Raw genomic sequence first — 22,589 nt, 5'->3', positions numbered from 1 at the left:
ACTGAAATTTCACCCACTTGAGCTACATAAGAAAAACAGTTGGGCTTCCCTGGTGGCGCAGTGGTTGAGAGTCTGCCTGCTGATGCAGGGGATACGGGTTTGTGCCCCGGTCCGGGAAGATCCCACATGCCGCGGAACAACTAGGCCGGTGAGCCATGGCCGCTGAGCCTGCGCGTCCGGAGCCTGTGCTCCGCAACAGGAGAGGCCACAACAGTGAGAGGCTCGCGTACCGGGGGAAAAAAAAAGTCGGTGCAGGGGTAATTGAAATATTCTTTAGATAAATGCTTTTATGTCAGCTTTATTGTTTTCAAGAACACAGAGTAATATGATCTTGGATAACGAAGGAGGTTGGGCAGAATGTCATTGGAAGTACTTTTAATCAAGTATTTTAAACGGCACATAATTAACATTGTTTTAAAGCAAAATGGCCCTTCAAAGGGTGCTTCTTCCCCTTAAGTAATTTACCTGAGAACAGGAACCAGATTAAATAGCAGAGCCATGACATGTGCCACTATGGACCTGTCTATATTTGACACCAAAAGAAATCTGCCTTGTATTGTATTATTGTGACAAAATGCCAGGTTACAAAACACCGTGTACAGCATGATCCCAACTTCATAAAATATTCATGCCCATTTATCTATGCGGGACGGCGGATCATTCTGGGAACGGACGCTTCTTGCCTGCAGGTGCGGTAAAGTGTGAATTCATTTTCTGCTTTTTCTTTTTACAACATTTAAAAAACAAATAAATGCTCTTTCCATTGGTGAAGGAGGAGCCAGAGGGTCCGGCCTGCAAGGGCGAGGCTCCCCTGCAGCGGAGAGGGGCTACGAGAGGAGGACCGCAGGTGCAGGGACTCGGGGCCAGCTCCCTCCTGCCTGCGGGAGGCTCCACTTACCCCACGAGGGAAACGGGCGCAGAGGGCGCAGCGAGAACTGGGTGGGAGTCGGGGGAAAGGGAAGCGGTGGGCCGCCGGGTGCGCGAGTCTCGCCGGGCGCTGCGGGGGCGGGGCGGCTGGGGGCGGAGCGCATGGGGGCGGAGTCTCAGCGTGGGACGGGTCTGGTCTGGGAAGGGGCGCGAGGGGGAGAGGAAGGTGTGTCGGCGTGGGTGGCGGGTGGCTGGGGACCGGATGAGGGGTGGGGCACTGTTGGGGCGGGGTCTTGGTGGGGGCTTTGGGGTGGGCTCCGCCTGGGCCGGGGTGGGTCGCGGGCGGCTCCGCCCCCCGTGGCTGGGAAGGCGGAGCAGACCGGCCCCAGAAAGCGACGGGACTCCGGGCGATGGCGGCGCCCAGCGCGCTGCTGGTGATGGGCGTGAGCGGCTCGGGGAAGTAGGTCCAGGAGGGCCGGGGCGCTGGGGGCGCAGTGGGGGGGCGGCGCGGGGCGGCGGAGGCCAGATCCGCCAGCGTTCCGGGCCCGCGGCGACGGGAGGGTCCTTTCCCTTTGCTGATGAGGGAACTGAGGCCCAGGGCACCTGCTCCCTCTCCCCACTTGCCAACCTGCGCGCCTCGGGGGCACCCGGCCCGGGGCCATACCCCAGACTCGGGCTCTCCGTCTGTAAATTTAGGCAGAGGCTTTAGCGAAAGCGCCTGTGAAGAGGCGTCTGCAGGGGCGCGAATAGAGTAACGACTTCCCCGCGCCACCTGGAGCGGCCCGGGCCGTCACAGGTGCCCATGTTTGGGGGCCTTGTGTGGGCCCAGCGTGCAAGGGAGCAAGGCCCACAGAGCAGGGCCAAGCCTTGTCCCAGGCTCCTACAGACTTTTGTCAAGCTGGACAGCGCGCCAGCTCCCTCCTGCCGGGCCCTGGACTTTTCTGATTAGATTTTGGAACGTGAATTTAACCTTCCAATTTACTGTGTTCCCCGTTCAACTGTAAGGATTCGGTGTTAAGAAGGTTTGTAAGCAGGGAGGCGCACTGCATACCGCAAAACCTCTGCCCAGCCCAGTCTGGCCAACTTGGGGGCTGAGGAAGCCTTTGGCTTCCTGTTTAGACCAAAGTCTGACAATGCCCTTTATTATCAGAAAAGGCAGCTAGGGCAGCATTCCACCAGAGGCAAAAAAAGACAACTAAAATATCACAACCTCCAAAGGCTTATCCAGTCCCTTCTAGAATGATCTGAATCAGGAACTGCCCATGCGGTCCAGTGTATTTTAAAGACTTTCTTTCTCCAGGTAGGTAGGTTTAGCTTCCAAAAATTATTGTGGCATTTTTAGCCTCAAAGACAGGGAATCTTGCACTGAAATTTAAAATAACACACAGAGCCAGAAAGTCCCTCACTGTGTATGACTGAAGAACTCAGAGAATGAAAAACTGCCGCTCTGGTGTGATGTAGTGAAAGTCAAGAGCCCTAGGTCTTGGTTCTACTGCTGTCTGATTGTGAGCTTGGGCAGTTCATGTGCTGCCCCCCGACCCAAGCCTTGGATCAGATGAGGGGAGACTGTACCATATGTCATATGGTTATGATATTCATGCATTCTGTAAATGTTTATTGAGCTCAATCCTTCCTCAACGTCACTGACATGTAGTGAGCAAGACAGATACATCCCTGCCCTCAAAGAGTTTACATCCTAGTAAGGGAGGGAGGCAGTAAGGGAATAAATACATGTGCAGTGCACCGGGCAGCAGTAGGTGCTCCAGGGGGAAATAAAGGAAGGTAAGTGGAACAAAGAGCCAGGCAGGATAATGAGGGAGGGCTCCTCTGAGGAAGTGGTGTTGGAGAAAGACCTACAAGAAGAGAGGAAATAAGCCCGTGGATAGCCAGGAAAGGGCATATGGGTAGAGGGAATGGCAAGTGCAAAGGCCCTGAGGCTTGACTTTCTTGTGGACTAGCAGGGAGGCCATTGTGGCAGAGTGATTGGGAGATGAGGTCAGAAAAACAATGCAGGTGAAGAGAAGTGGTCATATGCTGGAATATTTTGAAAGTAGAGCCAAAAAGATGTGTTGATGGACTGGATGTGGGATATGAAGGAGAGAAGAGTCATGAATGATTTCAAGATTTTTGGCCTGGGTAACTGGAAGAAAGAAGTTTCTGTTGACTGATGGGGAAGCAATAGGCAGAGCAGGTTTGGAGTTAATAATAAACTTATTATTTGACATTACTGTATATACTGCAAGATTCCCTGTCTTTGAGGCTAAAAATGCCTCAATAATTTTTGGAAGCTAAACCTACCTACCTGGAGAAAGAAAGAGTCTTTAAAATACACTGGACCGCATGGGCAGTTCCTGATTCAGAAAATTTCAGGAGCTCAGTGTGGGATGTGGTGAGTTGGACATGCCTATCGGTCACCCAAGTGGATCTGTCAAGTGGGCAATCAGATATCCAAGTCGAGTTCAGGAGAGAGGGACTTTAGGTGAAAATGTAGAACTCATCGGTGTGTGGATATGTTTAAAGACATATATATTCAGAACACCAAGGGAGTGAGTGTGGATAAGCTGGCCAAGGACTGAGCCCTGGGCCCTCTAACGGTTAGGTCAATGTCAACTGTTGTCGATGGACTGAGTGACAAAATGCCTGAGAATTGATTACACTGATCATTGGATGCAGCAACATTGAGCTCTTTGGTGACTTTTGTGAGCCCCTCTTAGGGCCCTGCAGGATTTTTAAATATACTCCATAACATTTGGAGCAGTGGGGTAATACCTTAAGAAAACAATAGTCTCAAACCGGAAAGACCCCATTTAAAACACTGTTAAAGTAATGTCAAATAATAAGTTTATTATGTTTATTGCCTTTCCTTCCCCTACCTGAATGTAAGGGATCTTTTTCCTTTTTGTTTATTGACATATGTGTCTAGAACAAAGCCTGGCACATAGTAGGTGCTTAATAAATATGTATTGACTTGATGAATGAATGAATGGAGCCATTTGAGTGGGTGGCAGTGTTAGCTTTCTTTATATTTTAACAATCTTAGTGAAGCCACCCTCAGCTTCTTTCCGTGTTTCCTTCTTTTTCCTGCTGTCGCAACAAGCTCAGGCCTCTTGAATACCTTTCTCATTATTCTGTGCCCCAGCCTACTGCCTACTGTCTTTTTAAGTCTCCTCGATCCTGATTTAGACCATCCCACTGGAAGACATTTGGGCCCCAAACTGGTTTGTAATGTTCGGCCCTGACCAGTCTCCTGTGAGCCGAGCACTTTGCCGTATTTCTGCTGGGGGTCCCTGGTCCATATTCAAACAGTCCAGCTGTCCTCTGGTTAGGAAGTTTGGTTAGAGTGGTAGAGAGTGGTTTTTCCGTTTTCTTCTATCTCCTTCCTGCCTGTCTACACCCCAATCTAGTTAGCTTTTCTTTTAAATTTTGACGGGTGGCTGACATGTTCATTCCTGGCTAATCTAACTTGGTCTTAAGTGTGATTTCCGTTGTACACAGCGCTGATTTCACCAGCCCTGGAGTTCGGCTGGGACGGTTTAGTCACCAGTAGGCTACAACATGTCACCCCATGCAGCCTCCAAAGGAGTGAACATAATGGGAGAGGTTCCAGTTCTCTCAATCCTTTGGTTACTTTTGGGAGCAGGTCTCAGTTTGGTACAAGTGTGTCTTTTTAAAACTTCCCTGATACCTTCTTAACAAAAGAGAGAGGACCCTTGGTAAGGAATAGTATCCAGCTAGAATTTCATCACAACGTTTTGTTTGCACTGTATACATCTTTTTGGTTGCCTCCTGTTTAAGGCAAGTGAGGGTGGCTTCCTGTATAAGGGAAGGTAAGAGTTTCCTTGTTTAACACATTTGTTTAATTTTAAAGAGTGAACCAATTAGGGGCTTCCCTGGTGGCGCAGTGGTTGAGAGTCCGCCTGCCGATGCAGGGGACACGGGTTCATGCCCCGGTCCGGGAGGATCCCACATGCCGCGGAGCGGCTGGGCCCGTGAGCCATGGTCGCTGAGCCTGCGCATCCGGAGCCTGTGCTCCGCAACGGGAGAGGCCACAACAGTGAGAGGCCCGCGTACCGCAAAAAAACAACAAAAAAAAGTGAACCAATTAAACAAAAATAACAAGTAGATAATTGTAAAAGTGTGTGTAAAACTTAGGCAAGAGGGCATGGTGAAATGATAGGAGGATACAGTAAAAACTTCTGAAGTTCATACTTCAATGATCGACATTTTGGGTAACACTTCAGAAACTGATAGCATGAAGGGGCTTCGTTTCTAATTAATTGCCTGAAGGCCTCCACCCCTACCCCACGGCACTAGCCTGTAAGCCTCAAGATGGCCAGTCTCAGTGGGCTGAGCATTATGTCCTAGGAACTAGTAGGTGCTCAGTAGCTATTGGCTGAGTGAAATGAGTAGGTGAATGGATAAATGTAGCTCAGTTCCCTTGTTTTACAGGTGAGAAAACAGATTTAGAGGACAAGGTGACTTACACAGGAGGACACAGTCATTTAGTGGCAAAATGGAGACCGTGGCCAGACCTCAGTTTCTAGGACCCAAGCCCTCGTCACTGACCATGCAGCCTGTTAGGGTCCGAACAGGTAGATCATTCTCAGATGCATTGCACAGAGAGCATTCAACTCCCAGACTTAATAATCAGTGCTGGTAATTCTCCATGTCCTTTATTTGAAGAGTGTGCCCCTTTTAAGCCCCAATATTTTAATGCTCTTATGAGCTCCTTGAACCTTGTGTGGCTGCTTAGAGGTTAAATTCCCTGTCAGACCTCTCCCTCCAATATCCTCAGTAGAATTTATCACTTTAATAATTCAATAATTTTTTTCTCAAAAAAATAATTATCTACAAAACAGGGACCAAAAACCTAAGGAAAAAACTTCAGGAGTTTAATGAGATCTTATGTATTGCTTTGGGGAGAAAAACTGGTGATGACCGGATAATTATTTCATTTAAATTCCTGGAGAAAACTAAAGCCATGCTCTAGACTCCAGGGTCAGGAGCATCTATCTCAGTTTCAGTATCATAAGTTGTCGGTGATTATAATACCGGTAGGGCAGCCCTCTGCTTCCCAGGGCTCCTCGGATGGAAGAGGCACAGCGCAGGCTGGGAAAGGGCAGTCATGTAACATCTATGTCCTCTCCACAGATCCACCGTCGGCACCCTGCTGGCATCCCAGGTAACCTGTTCTAATGCCTCGCAGTTGCTAGTCCCATCATGTTGTCTCTTTGCTTCTCTCCCTTTCCCCTCCCTGCCTTTTCTTCTGGCCTGAGTGGTTTGTAAACTCACCACAGACACCTCCATGCAGCTTGTGAAACCCACCGGAGCAATTTTGTCTTTCTCCTTGGTGATCATAAATAGTGATGAATGAAAAAAAGAGCTGCGGCAGCCCAGGGAGCGGGATTCGTGACGCGACATCAGAGCCCTCCCCACTCCTGCACCTGGGTGGGCGGGGGTGGGGGGCGGTTTCCCCGGGCTGCTGGTGGAGAAGAGGGTGGCAGGGTTGTTTCCGTACCTGCCCGTTAGTTTTAGTAACCCCACGGTGGCTGTCACGTGGGCCGCACTACCTGCCACATACCCTCTTTCACTTTGTTCTTAAAGCTAGGATGGAAATTCTACGATGCAGATGACTATCACCCAGAGGAAAATCGGAAGAAGATGGGAAAAGGGATACCTCTGAATGACCAGGTAAGGTTTGCTGTCTGTTTTTATTTCCAACACAGATGTCCTGTGATGCAGGGTGACGCAGGTTAAGATTCCTGCAGTGCTTCTTGTAGTAGAGTTCCTGAGTCATGCACTCACATACAGTGCTCCAAAAGCCAGGTGCACAGCGGGTCCACCACATATGTTAGCTTTGGCCCTAAACTCCCATCTAAACTCTAAACTGGCATCAGCAGTGATGCCACCCTCTGCCCCAGCTCGGCAGGATCTGCCGGAACACTTTGTTGAGGGATTTTAATCTGCAGAATGTAATCCCTGAGAGGGCAGAGGCTCCCCTCTGCCTCATATGTGGGGAAGTTCATCTTTTCTTCCCAGGACTTATCAGCCTACCACCTCGCCAGGCCCTGGCATCTTTGCCTGGCAAAGCAAAGCCCTGGCTGCTTCCCCACCAGCAGCCTGAGGAAACCGCCCCCTGCCCGCCCACCCAGGTGCAGGAGTGGGGAGGGCTCTGATGTCGCGTCACGAATCCCGCTCCCTGGGCTGCCGCAGCTCTTTTTTTCATTCATCACTATTTATGATCACCAAGGAGAAAAACAAAATTGCTCCGGTGGGTTTCACAAACTCAGATCTGGCCCTCTGGAGCCACGCGTCCCCTCCTTGTATCCACTGGAGCCACCCTTGCCTCTTTCAGTTGCTCTACCACCATGCTCCTCCCCGCAGGGCCTTTGTATCTGTTGTTCCCACTGTGAGGAATAATGCACTTCCTTGCCCTCTTCTCAGTTACCCAGCTCATGCTTCACATCTCAGCTCCTATGCTCCTTCTTCAGGGAAGCTCTCCCTGACTTCTAGGTAAAACCTCCTATAATAAACTCTCATGGCACCGTATCCCTTATCGTCCTTGTCCCAGCTGCAACATGGCATTTGATGGTGTGAGAATTTGATTACTATTTATCTCTACAACTAGATTTTACCTCCAAAAGGGCAGGCACTATGGCCATTTCTGTTAACCATTATATATCCCCAGAGCCTGACACACAGTACATGTCAGAAAATATTTGTGGCAAATTTGTGAGTGAATGAATGAATGAGTGTAAGAATGAATGACTAGCACCTCATTTCTTTATACACTGTCATGAGGCCCTTTCCTAGAGGGTCTCTCTCAAACCAGAGTCACAAACTGGATTCACTGGCATGATTAGCTGTAACCCAGGAGAGACTGAGGGCAGGGCGTAGGGCTGAGTCCACAGAGCAGCTGAGAGCCGGGGCTCTAGCTGGGCCCACGTGCCAAGGGTGTCCAAAGGGCAGGTATGGTATGGAACTGGCCAAAGAGCAACACTGGTGTTTTCACTTTCATGACCTTGGCTCACCCCAGTTGGGCCCCACTTTCTTCTCTTTGTCCTGCCGTGAAGGACTGGAGTCATTAACCCATATTAGGTCTAATTCTAGAGCACTCTGAGGGTTTCTCTTTGTCCGAGGGAGTGCACCTCGATTTGTAATAGTTCAAACTTTAAACCATCAAAATCAAGTTTACAGCATCTGACTTTAGAAGGCAGGAGCAGAGAAGCAAAAAAGGGATACAGAGTAATAATGTAAACAAAATAATGATACTATATGAGAGATAATAAACATAATATAGATAACCTGGCCTCACCACTGAGCTTGTGTGACTTTTGACAGATGGCTTAGTCTCTCTGTGCCTCATTTTCCTCCTGTGAAGTAGGGATGGTGACAGGACCTGTTTCATTAGTTCTTGGGAGGATTAAATGAGATAATATGAAAAATGTGCACAGAGAAGTGCCTGAAGCATTCAGTAAATATCACTTCTTATTGTTGTTGCTAATATCTTATCTATATATACATACATGTAACAGAAACCATTTCTGTGGAGTGTGTAAAATGTGACTGTGCTAGGGTTATTTTATTTTTCTCCTTGGCAGGTACAAATGAAAATTAAAATAAGGAACAAAGTAAAGCAACCCAAATGGACAGATTTTAAAATGGCATTTAAGCAGCCTTCCTCTTGTTCACAAGTGAGGCTTGTTAAGTGGGCAGTATGGATGGGGGGCTGGGGAGGAGAATTCAGAAGAGGAATTTATTGTACAGAAGAAAAGGTTATCAGTTACTGGAAGAAACACAACAAGTTACTAAATATATTCAGAGGCAGCTGTACAAGTTAGCCTGACCTTAGAGAGAAGCAGAGAGAAAGAGGTAAGATGGCAGATGGCTTACATTTTTGATGAGAGCCCAGCGAGTCTTAAGAGTAAAGGTGTGGGTCACAGCTGAGCTGGCACCAAAGACCTCCTGGTTGCTCTGGCAACCAGCCCCCCACCCCAAAGATATTGTACTGAACATCAGTTAGAGTGTTAGAGGCAGACATAGCAGTTGGCCTTGCGGAAGTCTCAGGAGGGTTTGGGGAGGGTATTATGCTCAGAAGGCTGAGATGTGAAGAGAAAGAACTTGAGTTGAATATACCAAGGGCTCCTTAAGTCTATTTCAATTAAATTAAATGTAAACTCCAGTTCCTGGGTTGCATTGCCACATTTCAAGTGTTCAACAGCAACATGTGGCTGGTGGCTGCTAATCCAGGTGGCACAGATAGAGGACATTTCCCTCAGGGCAAATAGCTCTATTGGACAGCGCTGGTATAGAGAGATACGCCACCCAGGATGCAATACATTATAGCGTGATGATGATGATAATAAAGAATTTCCAAGCTGCCAGTCAGTGAGTCTCCCATATGTGCCAGGTTCATGCTGTCCTGGTAGCGTATGGTGACACTTGAGCAGACTTCAACCTCAAAGTCTATTTAAAAGAGGTTTTTTGGAAAATTTTCCCCTGATTATAAATATAATTCTTATCCTGTATAGAAAATTCAACCAGTGCTGAAAAATCCTTTCACAGAATTTTCATCACCCTTGGTTTCATCTTCTAAAAATACCTACTAATTGAATTTGAGTTTTTCCCCCTTATCCTTTTTGGGGTATATATTATTTTTACATGCATTCTTTCCTCTATGGGCTTAAGTTCATTTTGCACCAGATAAAACCAGTCCATCGCCCATTGTCCTCCCCTCCTACTTTCCTTGCCCTCTCTCCACCTCCCCCAGCAATGCTGGACACACTCATCTTCCATCTGTTCCTCTGAGCTCCTGCCCTGCCCTTTAACCATCATCCCCTTCCAGAAGACACTGTTTCTCTAGATAGGCCAAGTGCTTAAGCACTGGGCTGGGGGTTCAGGGTACACTGCCCCCCACCCATCCCTGCATGTAAGGACTATCAGGAATGAAGGGACCTAGAACATCAGATCCAGCAAGCAGGGATGTTCATTTGGGTTATGTTGTTTCCTCCTCTCTTTCCCCTAAGACTTTCTGTGTTTGACTTGCCTTAGTTACCATATTGTCTGTAGTAACTATTTACACACAGAGTTCAGTGAATTTGCTTTAATATATCCTCTGTTTTGCCCCAGTTTCTGCATCTGTGAAAAGGAGATCTCAATCATTCCCTTTTTTCACAAACATGAACACAAAATTTGGAGCTCATGTGCCCAAGTCCTCCCTAAGACCCTAACAATAAAGTCCAGACTCCTTAGCAGGTCACTCAAGGTCTTGATTCTCTAGTCCTGACAGTTTCTCCTGACCTTCCTCACCTATCAACTCCCACACCTCCTGTTCACCAGTGCTGAGCTCCTGCCTCATCCATTTAGACAAGAGTCTTGGTAAACCATCTTTAATGTGCCAAGTCTTGCCCTTCCCTCTGCTTGACAGGCCCTGCTTCCATTAAAATCCTCTTTACCCTTTAAGATTTAGTCTTCCTAGGGCCTGATCAAAATTGCTCTCTCCCCTTGTCTTATCATAGCCCTTCTTATATTTCTTGGAGCCCTCATTACTGTCCTGTGGGTAGTTTAATTGATAAATACCCATCCTCAGGCTGTGACCCCCTTGAGGACAGAGACTGCACTGTTCATATTTATATCCCCAGTGCTCGATATGGTGCTTTGCACATATTAAGTATTCACTGTTTGTGGAGTTAGAGCCCACTGCATACTAAATTTATTTATTAAAGGTCTTTTCAAAATTCAAAGTTGGAAATGAATGCTGTTTATTGCAGCTATTAAATCAGCCAAAAAGTAATGTTTAAAATGGAGTCTACTCCTTTTCCTGTTTAAGTCCCAGAGCAGCTCAATGTATTGTATATGATTCCCCCATTTTGCAGATGACCAAAGGGAGGCACAGAGAAGTAACTTGAGCAAAGGCACAGAGCGAGGGGGATCTCTCCAACCTCTAAGACTCTACTTTTTCTACTGTGTTAAAGGCCCTGATACTACACACACACAAAAATAATCTAATCTAGAAGACGTGAATCAGGGTTGATTAAGTGGAGCAAGAAAGGGTGAAAGCAAGGGTGAGGGTGAGAGCAGGAGAGAGGCACAGCCCCCGGTGAGCACATCCATTGTAGGGGCCTAGGCCTTGAAGGGTATTTGAGGCAGGTGACACCTGGCTTTACACAGCAGGTCTGAGAATTCTGGTTTCCACATGGGAGTCTAGGTAGCCTCTGGAGCTGCTTTGGAAAAACTCTCTGCTTGTGGCCCCATGTGATCCTCCAAGGAAGGATCCCAATTGTGTAATTATGACTCAATACTTGGAAACTTCTGTAAAATAAAGTTGAAAGTGCTTCTGTTTTATCTCCAACCTTCTCTCATTGTTTTTATGGCTGGTGGACCCAGACCTTACCGGTGCAGTGAATAAACTGGTCCAACATACATTCTGATTGGGCAGATGTCTGAAAGCATCCATTTTTGTTTAAATAGTTTAATGTTTCCATGTATTAATATTAGTTTTCATGGTTGAGCTTCTGAGGAATTTTATGATGAGTAAGTGATGCAACATGCTTAATTCTTGACGAAGGCACATATTGAGGCACTATTAAAACAATAAAAAAGTATGGATTCAAAGTAAAGTTCCATTTTCCTATACATAGGATAGGAAGCTTATTACCCAAACATGTTTTCCGTTATTTTTAATTTGTTTCGTCTTTATTGTGAAATGTTTCAGGCATGCAGAAAATGTAATGAATAATAAAGTCAATACCCAACTTAACACCATATTTGTTTCCTAAGCCATAAAATAATAGAGATTGATCTCTGTACAAAGAGATATTTGTGCCGATGGACTGGAGGAAATGTGCGATCTAAGTAAAACAACAGAACACAGGTTTGCTCCTCCGCTAATGTGAAGAAAGAAGAGATATCTAAAGTACTAGAAATTAAACAAACTATCCCCTCTCCTTGGTTCATCCAAACCCACTAGGAACATTTTACTCATGCAGAAGAACAACGCATTTTTTTGTTGTGTTTGCATCTGTGAATCAGTCCTAATGCATCATTATAATTGCTCCTTGAACTCTAAGTAGGCATGTGAATACTGAATATGTGAATTAGCATTTGGCCCTCTGAACCTTCCAACTACCTCTTCTAAACCAAACATTCTTGCTGAATGGGGGTTAGGAGCCCACGGCACTAGTCTCAGGATTTTGTTTCACCTAGAGACTTGTACAGTGACAAGAGATGTATTGTGGAAAAGGCTGTCTGCCTACCCAGATAGGACAAGGGTAGTCAGGCTCTGTCTTGTCAGCTCAATGCCTGATACCGTCAACACATTGAACATGCATTCATGTCTCATATGAGAACCCCACTAGTCAGGTTCACAAGATTTCTACATAAAACCAGAATGCCGGGGCTTCCCTGGTGGCGCAGTGGTTGAGAGTCCGCCTGCCGATGCAGGGGACGCGGGTTCGTGCCCCGGTCCGGGAGGATCCCACATGCCGTGGAGCAGCTAGGCCTGTGAGCCATGGCCGCTAAGCCCGCGCATCTGGAGCCCGTGCTTCGCAACGGGAGAGGCCACAGCAGTGAGAGGCCCGCGTACCGCAAAAAAAAAAAAAAAACCCAGAATGCCAGTTGATTAATTTACAAGGAGAAATTTAAGTGCCACATGGCCTGTAACACTTCGCGTGGATCTGATTTCAGAAGCCAACATACAATCAGGTTTCTGAGTGAACATGCAATCAAAAGAGTAGGAGAGTTAGGGCTGAAGTTTCTAATGGTGTGAGACCATCCATCCCCTTACAGGAAGATGTTTGCTAATGAGAATATGATATTCAAAGTCCTATGGCCAGAACTCAGTCCAATGGCCAGACATGTCCTCTGGTCAGTACTCTGCTGTTTAATTCCGTAGTGCTCCTGCCCTGGGCTTTCACACCCATCAAGCCTTGCTGGGACAGACATGCTTCCTTTATGTGTGTAAAAATATGTAGTTGGATCATAGTGATGTCCTGCTAGCCTGAGGGTCCTTTTTACTCCTTCAGATGAGTTTATACATCTCTGCTCCTTTCTATTAAGTGTTGCTCTTTAAATTAAAGCTTTAAAGAACAAGCTTCTTTCCTTCTTTTCCAAGTGCTTAGGAAGTTACCTCGCTGTGGGCACCATATGCTATAAGCAGACTCCTTAACTTTTTAAAAGTTGACATCATTTCTACAGCTTGAAATGGGATGCCCCCATTTACATGTAAAACACACAATGAAGTTAGTGCCCTTAATGATTAGTATACCACTTTACCAAGTAAGTGGCCTGTGCTGCCCTTCCTGCAGGCCTGAAAGGCACTATGTCTTTGTAGGACTGGATCCTAGGTAGGAAACTGCTCATTCTGCTGACGTGTGAGTCTTTAAGGCCCAGTCACCCTGCTCTGCTACAGCCTTCTATTAGAGGAGCTGTTTTGGAAAATATAGCCAAAGAGGTTTAAAAAAAATTTGTTTAAGGTCATTGTATAACTAACAGTGTTCTCTTTTTCATTCCTGTTAGTTCATGAATATAATAGAAAAGCTTAGCTATTCACAGTGAGAGTACAGGAAAGAAAGGAATTTAGAAAGTTGAGTGCAAATGGAATCTTAGAAGTTAAACTTAGGCTGATCATGTCTAGAGTACTGAAAGAAAGCACCCAGAGCAGTGTCTGGATCTCCCTAAGCACACAACAAACGCTTGTAAATGGATGAAGGAAAGGGGAAATCCAAATCTGCGCTTGAATTGGCAGCTTTTCCCATGGGCAATTTTCCATCATAAAATACTGCACAGCTCAGTAAGTCCATCTAATTATCCCTGCTACCTATAATCCTTGACACTCTTCTTCCTGGACCCCTGCCATAAGCCCAGAAAATATGTGTTACAGTGGCAATTTCAAGTTCCATAAGTATAGCTCCTACAACTTTTTTTCTCCTCATAGACTTCTCCAGAACATTTAGGTTTTGAGTATGATGTCTTAGAAAACCTTGCCAATAATAAACCTTAAATATATACACTCTTTTCCAAGAGCACATAGGTCTCCTCATAAAGCACAGAGTTCTTTGTAGTCTGCAGATCTGGAGCTGGTAAGCCTCATTATCTTGTTACTTTGTTTAGAAATAACCACAATGGTTCTACTGACTACAGTCAGACAAGTGCTAACATAAACAAATGTTTCATTCATTAAATACATTTGAGCTACAATGTGTGCACATTGTAGTAGCTGTTGTAACTTGAGTAATAATTTCTGTGAATTATGTATTAATAGCTGTTGTTTTATTATTTGTGTAAGTTAGGTGATAGTTGTCATTTGATCTGTGTCTTGTGTGGATTCTGTAACTGTTGCATTTGTACTTCTAAGTGGTCTCTGGTCGACTAGTGTGTACATAGAGGTGAAGTCTTTTTTTTTTTTTTTTAATTATTATTATTTTTGGCTGCGTTGGGTCTTCATTGCTGCGCACGGGCTTTCTCTAGTTGCAGCAAGCGGGGGCTACTCTTTATTGCGAGCACAGGCTCCAGGCACACAGGCTTCAGTAGTTGTGGCACGTGGGCTCAGTAGTTGTGGCTCACAGGCTCTAGAAAGCAGGCTCAGTGGTTGTGGCGCACAGGCTTAGTTGCTCTGCAGCATGTGGAATCTTCCCGGACCAGGGATCGAACCTGTGTCCCCTGCATTAGCAGGCGGGTTCTTAACCACTGCGCCATCAGGGAAGTCCCCATAGAGGTAAAGTCTTAAAAAATTCTATCACTAGTAAAACTTCCAGGAACCTCAACCCAATATTAGCACACATGCTTTTCAAAAATTTTATTTAATATGAAAAAATTAAATATATGTGTGTGTTTTGTGTGTGAGAGTGTGTGTGTGTGTGTGTGTGTGTGTGTGTGTGTGTGTGTAAAATCTTCTGCTTCCTGAAAAGGGTGGGTCCTAGTAACGGGAGGGTCTTTAGTTTGCTGAGTATAGAGTGAAGGCCTTGGTGGAATGAACATTTCACTTACTGAGTATTTAGTTACTCTGAATAAGAAATGGGAAAGCCTGAGCCAAGGGGAGATATTCAGGAACTAAAGGAGCTCACCCAGAGCTGGAGAACTTGAAAGGCTCCTGGTGGAAAAGATTGTGGGTGGGGGGGGCATAGCCAAGGGCTTAACCAAGGTCAGAAGCAAAATGAGAAATTCTCAGGTGCCAGAATCAAAGTGGCAAGATTTAATTAAACCTAAATAACCTCTTCCCCCAAGTTTTGGAAATGCATGTAAGCCAGGAGGCTGGGAACTGAGATTCTGATGCCCCTGTAGAGATGGGAGATGAGGCCTATATGATGCATGGAGCTGGACCTGAAACTAAGTGCGAGGACTTGCGTAAAGTATTTAAAGGAAGACTTTATTTGAGTGAGGATTACAAATATCTCCACTCACTAGATTCAAGAAGCAGCAAAGAATCTGGCTGTCTCCCCTGGACCACAGGTGGAAAACTAGAGACTTTCCTATGCCCAATTCACTTCATATGACATAGACCAAGCTGAAAAATTAATGTAATACTAGTCTGGAATTGGCAAAACTACCTATGGAAATGTTTCCAAAACTCAGCACTCCTACAAGGGAAAAAAAATCTGAAGATGCACCTGCAGTCAAAAAGTACAAACCATACAGGTAAATGAACCACTGTGAGAGAGAATCAGCAAAAAAGCACAAATGGAATAAGTCATACTCCAAGAAATAGACAGAATCAAATGAAATAATATAATATTGCAAATCAACTATAATTTTTTAAAAAGAATCAAATGAAAGAAACAGAAAATTTATTGATGTTTCATTATCAATAGATGGATTAAACAATAAACTAGACACAGCTGAAGAGAGAACTAGTGAATTAGAAGGCAGACTAGAGGATATTACCCAGAGTGAATGAGAGCTAGATAACTAGAAAAATATTTGAGAAAAATTAAGAGACTGGTATAATAAAATGTTTCACATACAGCTAAAAGGAATCCAAGGAGAATAGAATAAGTGGGGGAAAGGCAATATTCAAAGAGATAATATTAAGTTTCCTTAGACTGAATATATAAAATGAGTCCTGAACAGGATAAATAGTAAAACTGCAAAACATCAAGGACAAAGAGGTTTATTTTCTACCTATAGCTACCAAAGAGAAAATATATGTTCTGAATGATTGCCCAATATAACAAGAGATACTTCTCAACAACAATAGAGCCCTAAAGACAGGGAGTAAGTATTCAAACTGCTGAGGGAAAATAACTGTCAACCAAGAATTCTTTACCAACTGAAATCTTATTTAAAATGAGTAAGAGTAAGAGCAGAAGACATTTTCAGACACACAAAGACAGAAGGGAAAACTGTAAATTCTTAATCTATGGGAGAATTTAAAACAACTCTGTTGAAAACATCAAAACAGACAAAAGATACACAAAACAGACAAGAAAAATTAGTAAAGATATAGAAGATTTAAACAACAAATATATTGAAAAGCATGAATAAAAAATAAACATTCTTTTCAAGTACATATGGAACATTTGTAAATACTGACCATATACTAGACCACATAGTACTAGTGCTATATGGCACAATTTGCCACAAATTCTAAAGAGTCAATATCATACCAATCAATCACATTTTTTATCATAATGCACAAGAATTAGAAATCAATAATAAAAATTCTCACAAATCATAAAATGGTTGGAAACTGTAGAAATAAGTAAAATTGAAAAATAAAAATTGACATTCATATAAATTCATAGGTTAAAAATCATAATGGAAATTATAAGATATTTGGAAATGTATGACAAAAGTGCTATCAACTAAAACTTATGGGATATAGCTGAAAGAGTACTTAGAAGGAAATTTACAGCCTCTGAATGCACTTTTGGAAAAATAACAAAAATGAAAATGATGATCTAAGGGTTTAAGTAGAAAAAAAATAATAAAAAGGAAGAATGTAGAAAAATATAGAAATAAGTGCTGAAATTAATGGAATATGAAACAAAGAAGCCATATAGGTGATGAGTGAAACTAATTGTTTGAAAAGATAAAAACAGACAAATCTCTGGCAAGATTGATCAAGGGGGAAAAGAAGCACAATTAAGACTAGGAATGAAAAGAGGCCATGAAAAATCTGATACCAGTGAATTTTAAGACTTAGATAAAATTGGACACTTTCATAGAAAAATATAAATTACTGTGGGAAAACAGGCTTGGATGACAGTGATCTGATGGCAGAGACAGTGCTCAGGGACACAGTCTACTCCCCCCCCCCGCCCGCCAATGAAAACGTGACCTTGCTGATTCTAAAGTATTTCAGTTACCAAAACTGAATCAAGAATAGAAAAATCTGAATATAACACAATGCTCATTCAAGAAATTGAACCTGTAATCAGAGATCTTTCCCAAAAAAAAGCCCCAGGCACAGAGTTTTTAAGATGAGTTTTAGCTCAGGCTGCTGTAACAAAATATCATAGATGGGGTGGCTTAAACAATAGACACTTATTTCTCACAGTTCTGGAGGGTGAAGGTCCAAGAGCAAGATGCCAGCATGGTCAGGTTCTTGTTTATTCTGAGCCTGGAGTTTCTCTTCCTGGCTTGTAGATGGCTGCCTTCTTACTGTATCCTCACTGGGTGATTGAGGGGGAGGGCAGTGGAAGGAGAGAAAGAGTACACACTAGCTCACTGGTCTCTTCTCAAAAGGACACTAATCCCATCATGAGGACCCCACCCTCATGACCTCATCTAAACCTAATTACCTCCAAATATCATTACATTAGGGGGTATGAATTTTGGGGAAATAAAAACATTCAGTTCATAACAATAATATATTGTATACAAGCTGTTTCAAAGAACAGAAAAAGAGGGAAAGCTGCCCTACTTATTTTATGAGGCTAGTATAACCTTGATACCAAAATTTAACATGGACTATACAAGAAAACAAATGCAGGTCAATCTCAATTATATAAACGCAAAAATCCTAAATAAAATGGTAGTAATCAAATGTTTAAGAGCAAGGACTTTTAAAGACACATCATGTTTCTTGAATATGCATCAAAATGATAAAGGATGAGGGCACAGGTAAGGATATGGTTGGGACATATATAAAATCAGACTGTGAGTTGAAAATCATTGAATATGTTTAAAATTTCCGTAATAAAAAATTATGTTTTTCTTTAAATGCATTATGACCAATCAGTATTTACCCTAGGAGGATTCCTTTGTGAAACATTGTAGGGTGCCCTATGTAAACTTCCTCTGCCTTCTCTGGAGAAATACAAAATTCTCACACTGCTTATATCTGAGTAGAGCTTTGCTTTTGGAGGATTTGAAGAACAGGACCAGAGAGCAGCTGACATAGGGTTTCTGTGAATACCTCTCTGCATTTGAGATCAGAGGCACCTAAAGAATCATGCAGTATAATAAAAGATTTATATACATATCAGAACCAGAGAAAATATACTTACAATGGGAAGATTAAGATGGTGGAAGTTGGGCTTCCCTGGTGGCACAGTGGTTGAGAGTCCGCCTGCCGATGCAGGGGACGCGGGTTCGTGCCCCGGGCGGGAAGGATCCCACATGCTGCAGAGCAGCTGGGCCCGTGAGCCGTGGCTGCTGAGCCTGCACGTCCGGAGCCTGTGCTCTGCAACGGGAGAGGCCACAACAGTGAGAGGCCTGCGTACCACAAAAAAAAAGATGGTGGAAGTTACATACTGGTATTTTAGGGCAATTTTTATTATTATGAAAAGAGCCTCTGACACCTGGACCAGGAAAATGGTCCTGTGCTGAACTGCCTAGTGACTTGACCCCTCAGCCTTGTGCATGGCCTACTCCTCAAAACCACTAAGATCTCTCTGGACCTTAACACTGATGAAAATGATTAACTTTCTGTAAAAACGAACAAAACCTGGAAAAGCCACTTTGTGTCTGCCTTCATTTCAGGACAGGATTCCATGGCTCTGCAACTTGCATGACCTTTTACAAAGGTAAGAGAAAATCAGGCGCCAGGTAAGCCAGTGAGTAAAGAAAACCCATCACAAAGTACAGGGGAAAAAATACACTCTTGAAATCACAACTGACTGCTGATATGGCATCCCAGAAATGAAATGCACCTCCATCAAGTAACCAACAATGATTTTAATCAGCCACAGATGTGTAGTTTAGTTGGGTTCTGGAGTCAGCCTTCTAAACAACTCCACAATTACTAGCTGGGAATCTTGGTCAGCCACTTGGCTTCCATAAACCTGTTTCTTCATCTGAAAATGGGGATAAATATAGTTCCTACTCACAGACTGTTGTGAGGAATTAGTGAGATGAAGCATGGGTAGCACTTAGAACAGTACCTAATATATATAGTAAGTGCTAAAAAAATGATGACGTATAGCTATACCTTAGCCACCACTTTTATTGCCTCCTACTTCAAACTCGGACAACCAGGAAGATCTGGGGTCATGCATAAGTCAACAGATAACTGGCCACCAGGATTGAAGACTCCAATTGATCAGCTCTGTAGCATGCCTCTGAGCAAACGAGGTCCTCCCCAACCCATCTGTGGGCCAGACCCCTGGGAATCCTGGTTGGGACATGGAAGATAAAGAGGTGGCAGGGGATAGGTTCTAAATCTTGCTGTCTCAGATGAAGTCATGTTTTATAAATCTAAAGTCATGTGGGCCATATGAAATTAGAGTATACTTATGATTAAAACTCAGTTTACTTTTTTTAGACTACACAGACATGGCTGGCAGCCCTGTCTTTGCATGGGCTTAGGGGTTTAAGGTTTGGAGTTGAGAACTCCTGCCCACTTGGGTCTCTAACATAAATAGACTTGTCAGAGATCTAACATACTGACCTGTGATGGAAGCAGAAGTGAAGATCCTCAGGAGAATAGAGATCAGACTTCCAGGCTCAGAATAAACAAGCTCTCACTCATGGCCCTGGGGAAGAGCCAGAAGGCTCAGGTACATAGGTTTGTTGCTGATGACACACTCCATCCACTGGGTCTCCAGTCTACAGTGGCCATGAATCAAGGCAGGCCCCTTCAGAATTCTCAGTTCCGAACTGAAATTTCTAAGTACCCAAGCCAGCTTTGACCCTTCACCTCTTTATACAGTTCCTTCCTGGCCCCAAGATGACTGCCTCTTCTGGCTGGTACATGTAGGTTTAGTGGAAAGGGGGCTCACCCTCATGTATGGTCTTGAACCACACTGGTTTTCCCTTATTGGTGCCTTGTCACTCTACCTCTGTTTCTGGCTCAGTTTTTTTTTTTTCCTTAGCACAGCCCTGGAAACTTCTCACATCCTTCTCACCTTGACCACACAGGGGCTGATGCTCCCTTTTCTCCTGCTCTCTCTAGCTCTGCACTGGTAACTTCCCCAGACTCCCAGCATACTGTAGAGTAGGAATGGAGAGAAGCCAGTTGTGAAATTCAAATCCCTGAATACCCGAGGAGAGCCTGAGCTGTGCTGTGTGTGGGGCACAGGTGCCTGCCGGCAGCCACCCATATCTACAAGTGGTGGCTCAGTCACATCCGACGTCCAAGGGGCAGAGCCAGTACTTACCAAGCATTTCCTGCGTGCTGGGCACCTTGCTGAACTTACTCATCACAGTTCTATGGGCAGGTACTCTGAGTAGCTGCATTTAGCAGATGATGAACTGATGCTCGGGGAGGTAAATATGTTACCCAAGATGCCTCACTAGTGGAAGATCTTTACCTCAAAGCCAGGACTGCCTGATACTTGGCCACCATTTGTAACACCTTCCACTGTCAGAGAAGTGGGACTCTAGTCCTCAACCTAGACTTGACACCAATTATTTTAAATGTCTTCACTCTAGTGCTAATCTTCCCCCCCACACACTTTATTTTTTTTAACAGAGATGTAGCCTCTGGACAGCATGTAATTCTTGCCTGTTCAGCTCTGAAGAAAGTATACAGAGACATCTTAATACACGGAAAAAATGGTGCACCTCTGAAGTGTGATGAGTCAGGAAAAGAAGAAAAGCTGGCTGAAGTGAAGCTCCTTGTGGTCCATCTGACTGGGTCGTTCGAGGTCATCTCTGGACGCTTACTCAAAAGAAAAGGGCATTTTATGTCCCCTGAGTTATTGCAGTCCCAGTTTGATACTTTGGAGCCCCCATCAGCTCCAGAAAATTTCATTCAAATCAGTGTGGACAAAAATCTTTCAGAGATAATTGCTACAATTATAGAAACTCTAAAATGAAGTGAGAATCATCTATATCAGTGGTCCAGAACACAACTGGGCATAACTCTGTCTCCCATCCCAAACCATGTTCCAGTATCCTTGTTGATACTGTATTCTAGATTCTTCTTAAGGTGAATAAACCATAATGTATTGAGATATGCTTGTTTGGGTGGATTTTTAGGAATCTGTGATACTCTTGTCAGCATGCTCTGGCATATTCAGAGAAAAGGAGAGGAAACTTTGAAAGTGAAGCTTCAATTGAACTTTAAATTCGTGTGACCCAATCAAATAATCAGAGGAAATTCTATAATCTATGCTGTAAACCATGACTTATTTAGAACACTCTTGATCATGCCTGTACTTGGACAAATAAATGAAACCTGGCTATCCTTGGCACCCTCTGGAGATCGGTCTCAGGAGCAGAAAAGCGTACAAAATTGACCACTCACCAGCAAGTCATGTTACACCACACACCTCTAATTTCTCTCTCTCTTTGAGTCATTTCTAGGTAAATAAAAAGCACATGCAGTTCACAGATTAAAAAAAAAATTTGCAAAGGTGGAACTTGAGTGAATGAAATACGTGACTCACTGATTCAGTCTGCCCCCACCTCATTTTAGAGACCCCTGTGAACGAGGCTGTTATCAACCTGCCCACCTTCCTGCTGTAAAAGCTGTCAATGATGACACTAGGCAGGCTAGGAGGGAACACCAGAGGAGCTGCTATGGCTGAAAACTGAAACAAAGCTTTCCAATGGGCAGCTTTATGCCAGTGGCAGCAGGGTTGGGTGAGGCTGTGGGGAGCTTAGGGGCACTGGTGCATTGCTGGCATGCACCTTACCAGGTACCAGCAGGGAAAGCTGCAATCTGGCCAGCATGGGTTGGGTTTGAGCCCTTCCCTGATGGGGCTCCAGGAAGAAGCTTCCTTATCCCTCTATCCTAACTAGGGCCACAAGACCCAGCCACTTTGCAGAACTGGTTGGTTCTGGCCAAAAAGTGAGTTTTGGAACCAATTACCTGTTTTCTTTCACAACGATACACATTTCCTTGTCTCAGGAACCAAAAATACAATATGTGCGTGGGGTGCCAATGGAAAGAAAGGGCCCTTCTGGGTGGACAGACCTTGCCTAAGAAAATGTGGAGAGAATGAGGAAGGTGATGGAGGAGTAAGACGTGGAGCTCACCTTCTCCTCACAGATATATCAAAAATACATCTACACGTGGAACAACTCCTACAGAACACCTACTGAACACTGGAAGAAGACCTCAGACTTCCAGAAAGGCAAGAAAGTCTCCATGTAACAGGGGTCTTGGTTCTGTGGCCAGGGGTGGAGCCTGAGCTTCTGAGGTGGGAAGAGCCGAGAGCAGGACACTGGACCACCAGAGAACTCCTGGCCCCAGGGAATATCCACTGGGGAGAGCCCTCCCGGAGGTCTCCATCTCAACACCAAGACCTAGCTCCACTGAACGGCCAGCAAGCTCCAGTGCTGAACGCCTCACGCTAAACAACTAGCAAGACAGGAACACAACCCCACCCATTAGC

General features: G+C 44.5%; 1 protein-coding gene across 1 annotated transcript; it reads left to right on the top strand.

Moving 5' to 3' along the window:
* The first annotated feature begins 1,277 nt into the window (after positions 1–1,277).
* Positions 1,278–21,065, top strand: IDNK (IDNK gluconokinase). Its single transcript, XM_065879683.1, has 5 exons — positions 1,278–1,327; positions 6,019–6,049; positions 6,472–6,558; positions 18,790–18,833; positions 20,720–21,065. The coding sequence occupies exons 1-5, from the start codon at positions 1,278–1,280 to the stop codon at positions 21,063–21,065; spliced, it is 558 nt and encodes a 185-aa protein (XP_065735755.1).
* Positions 21,066–22,589: the final 1,524 nt, after the last annotated feature.

This window comes from Phocoena phocoena, chromosome 6 (genome assembly GCF_963924675.1).
Source record: "Phocoena phocoena chromosome 6, mPhoPho1.1, whole genome shotgun sequence".
Taxonomy (NCBI): Eukaryota; Metazoa; Chordata; class Mammalia; order Artiodactyla; family Phocoenidae; genus Phocoena; species Phocoena phocoena.
Note: the sequence above shows the minus strand (reverse complement) of the source record. Positions and strands in the feature narration are given on the sequence as shown.

What these genes read in the sequence shown, in the direction of transcription:
- IDNK (XM_065879683.1), top strand. Translation starts at nt 1,278, where the DNA reads ATGGCGGCGCCCAGCGCGCTGCTGGTGATGGGCGTGAGCGGCTCGGGG. An exon ending in GGATACCTCTGAATGACCAG is followed by an intron (nt 6,559 to 18,789) that starts GTAAGGTTTGCT and finishes CCTTCATTTCAG; the next exon opens with GACAGGATTCCATGGCTCTG. An exon ending in TTGCATGACCTTTTACAAAG is followed by an intron (nt 18,834 to 20,719) that starts GTAAGAGAAAAT and finishes TTTTTTTAACAG; the next exon opens with AGATGTAGCCTCTGGACAGC.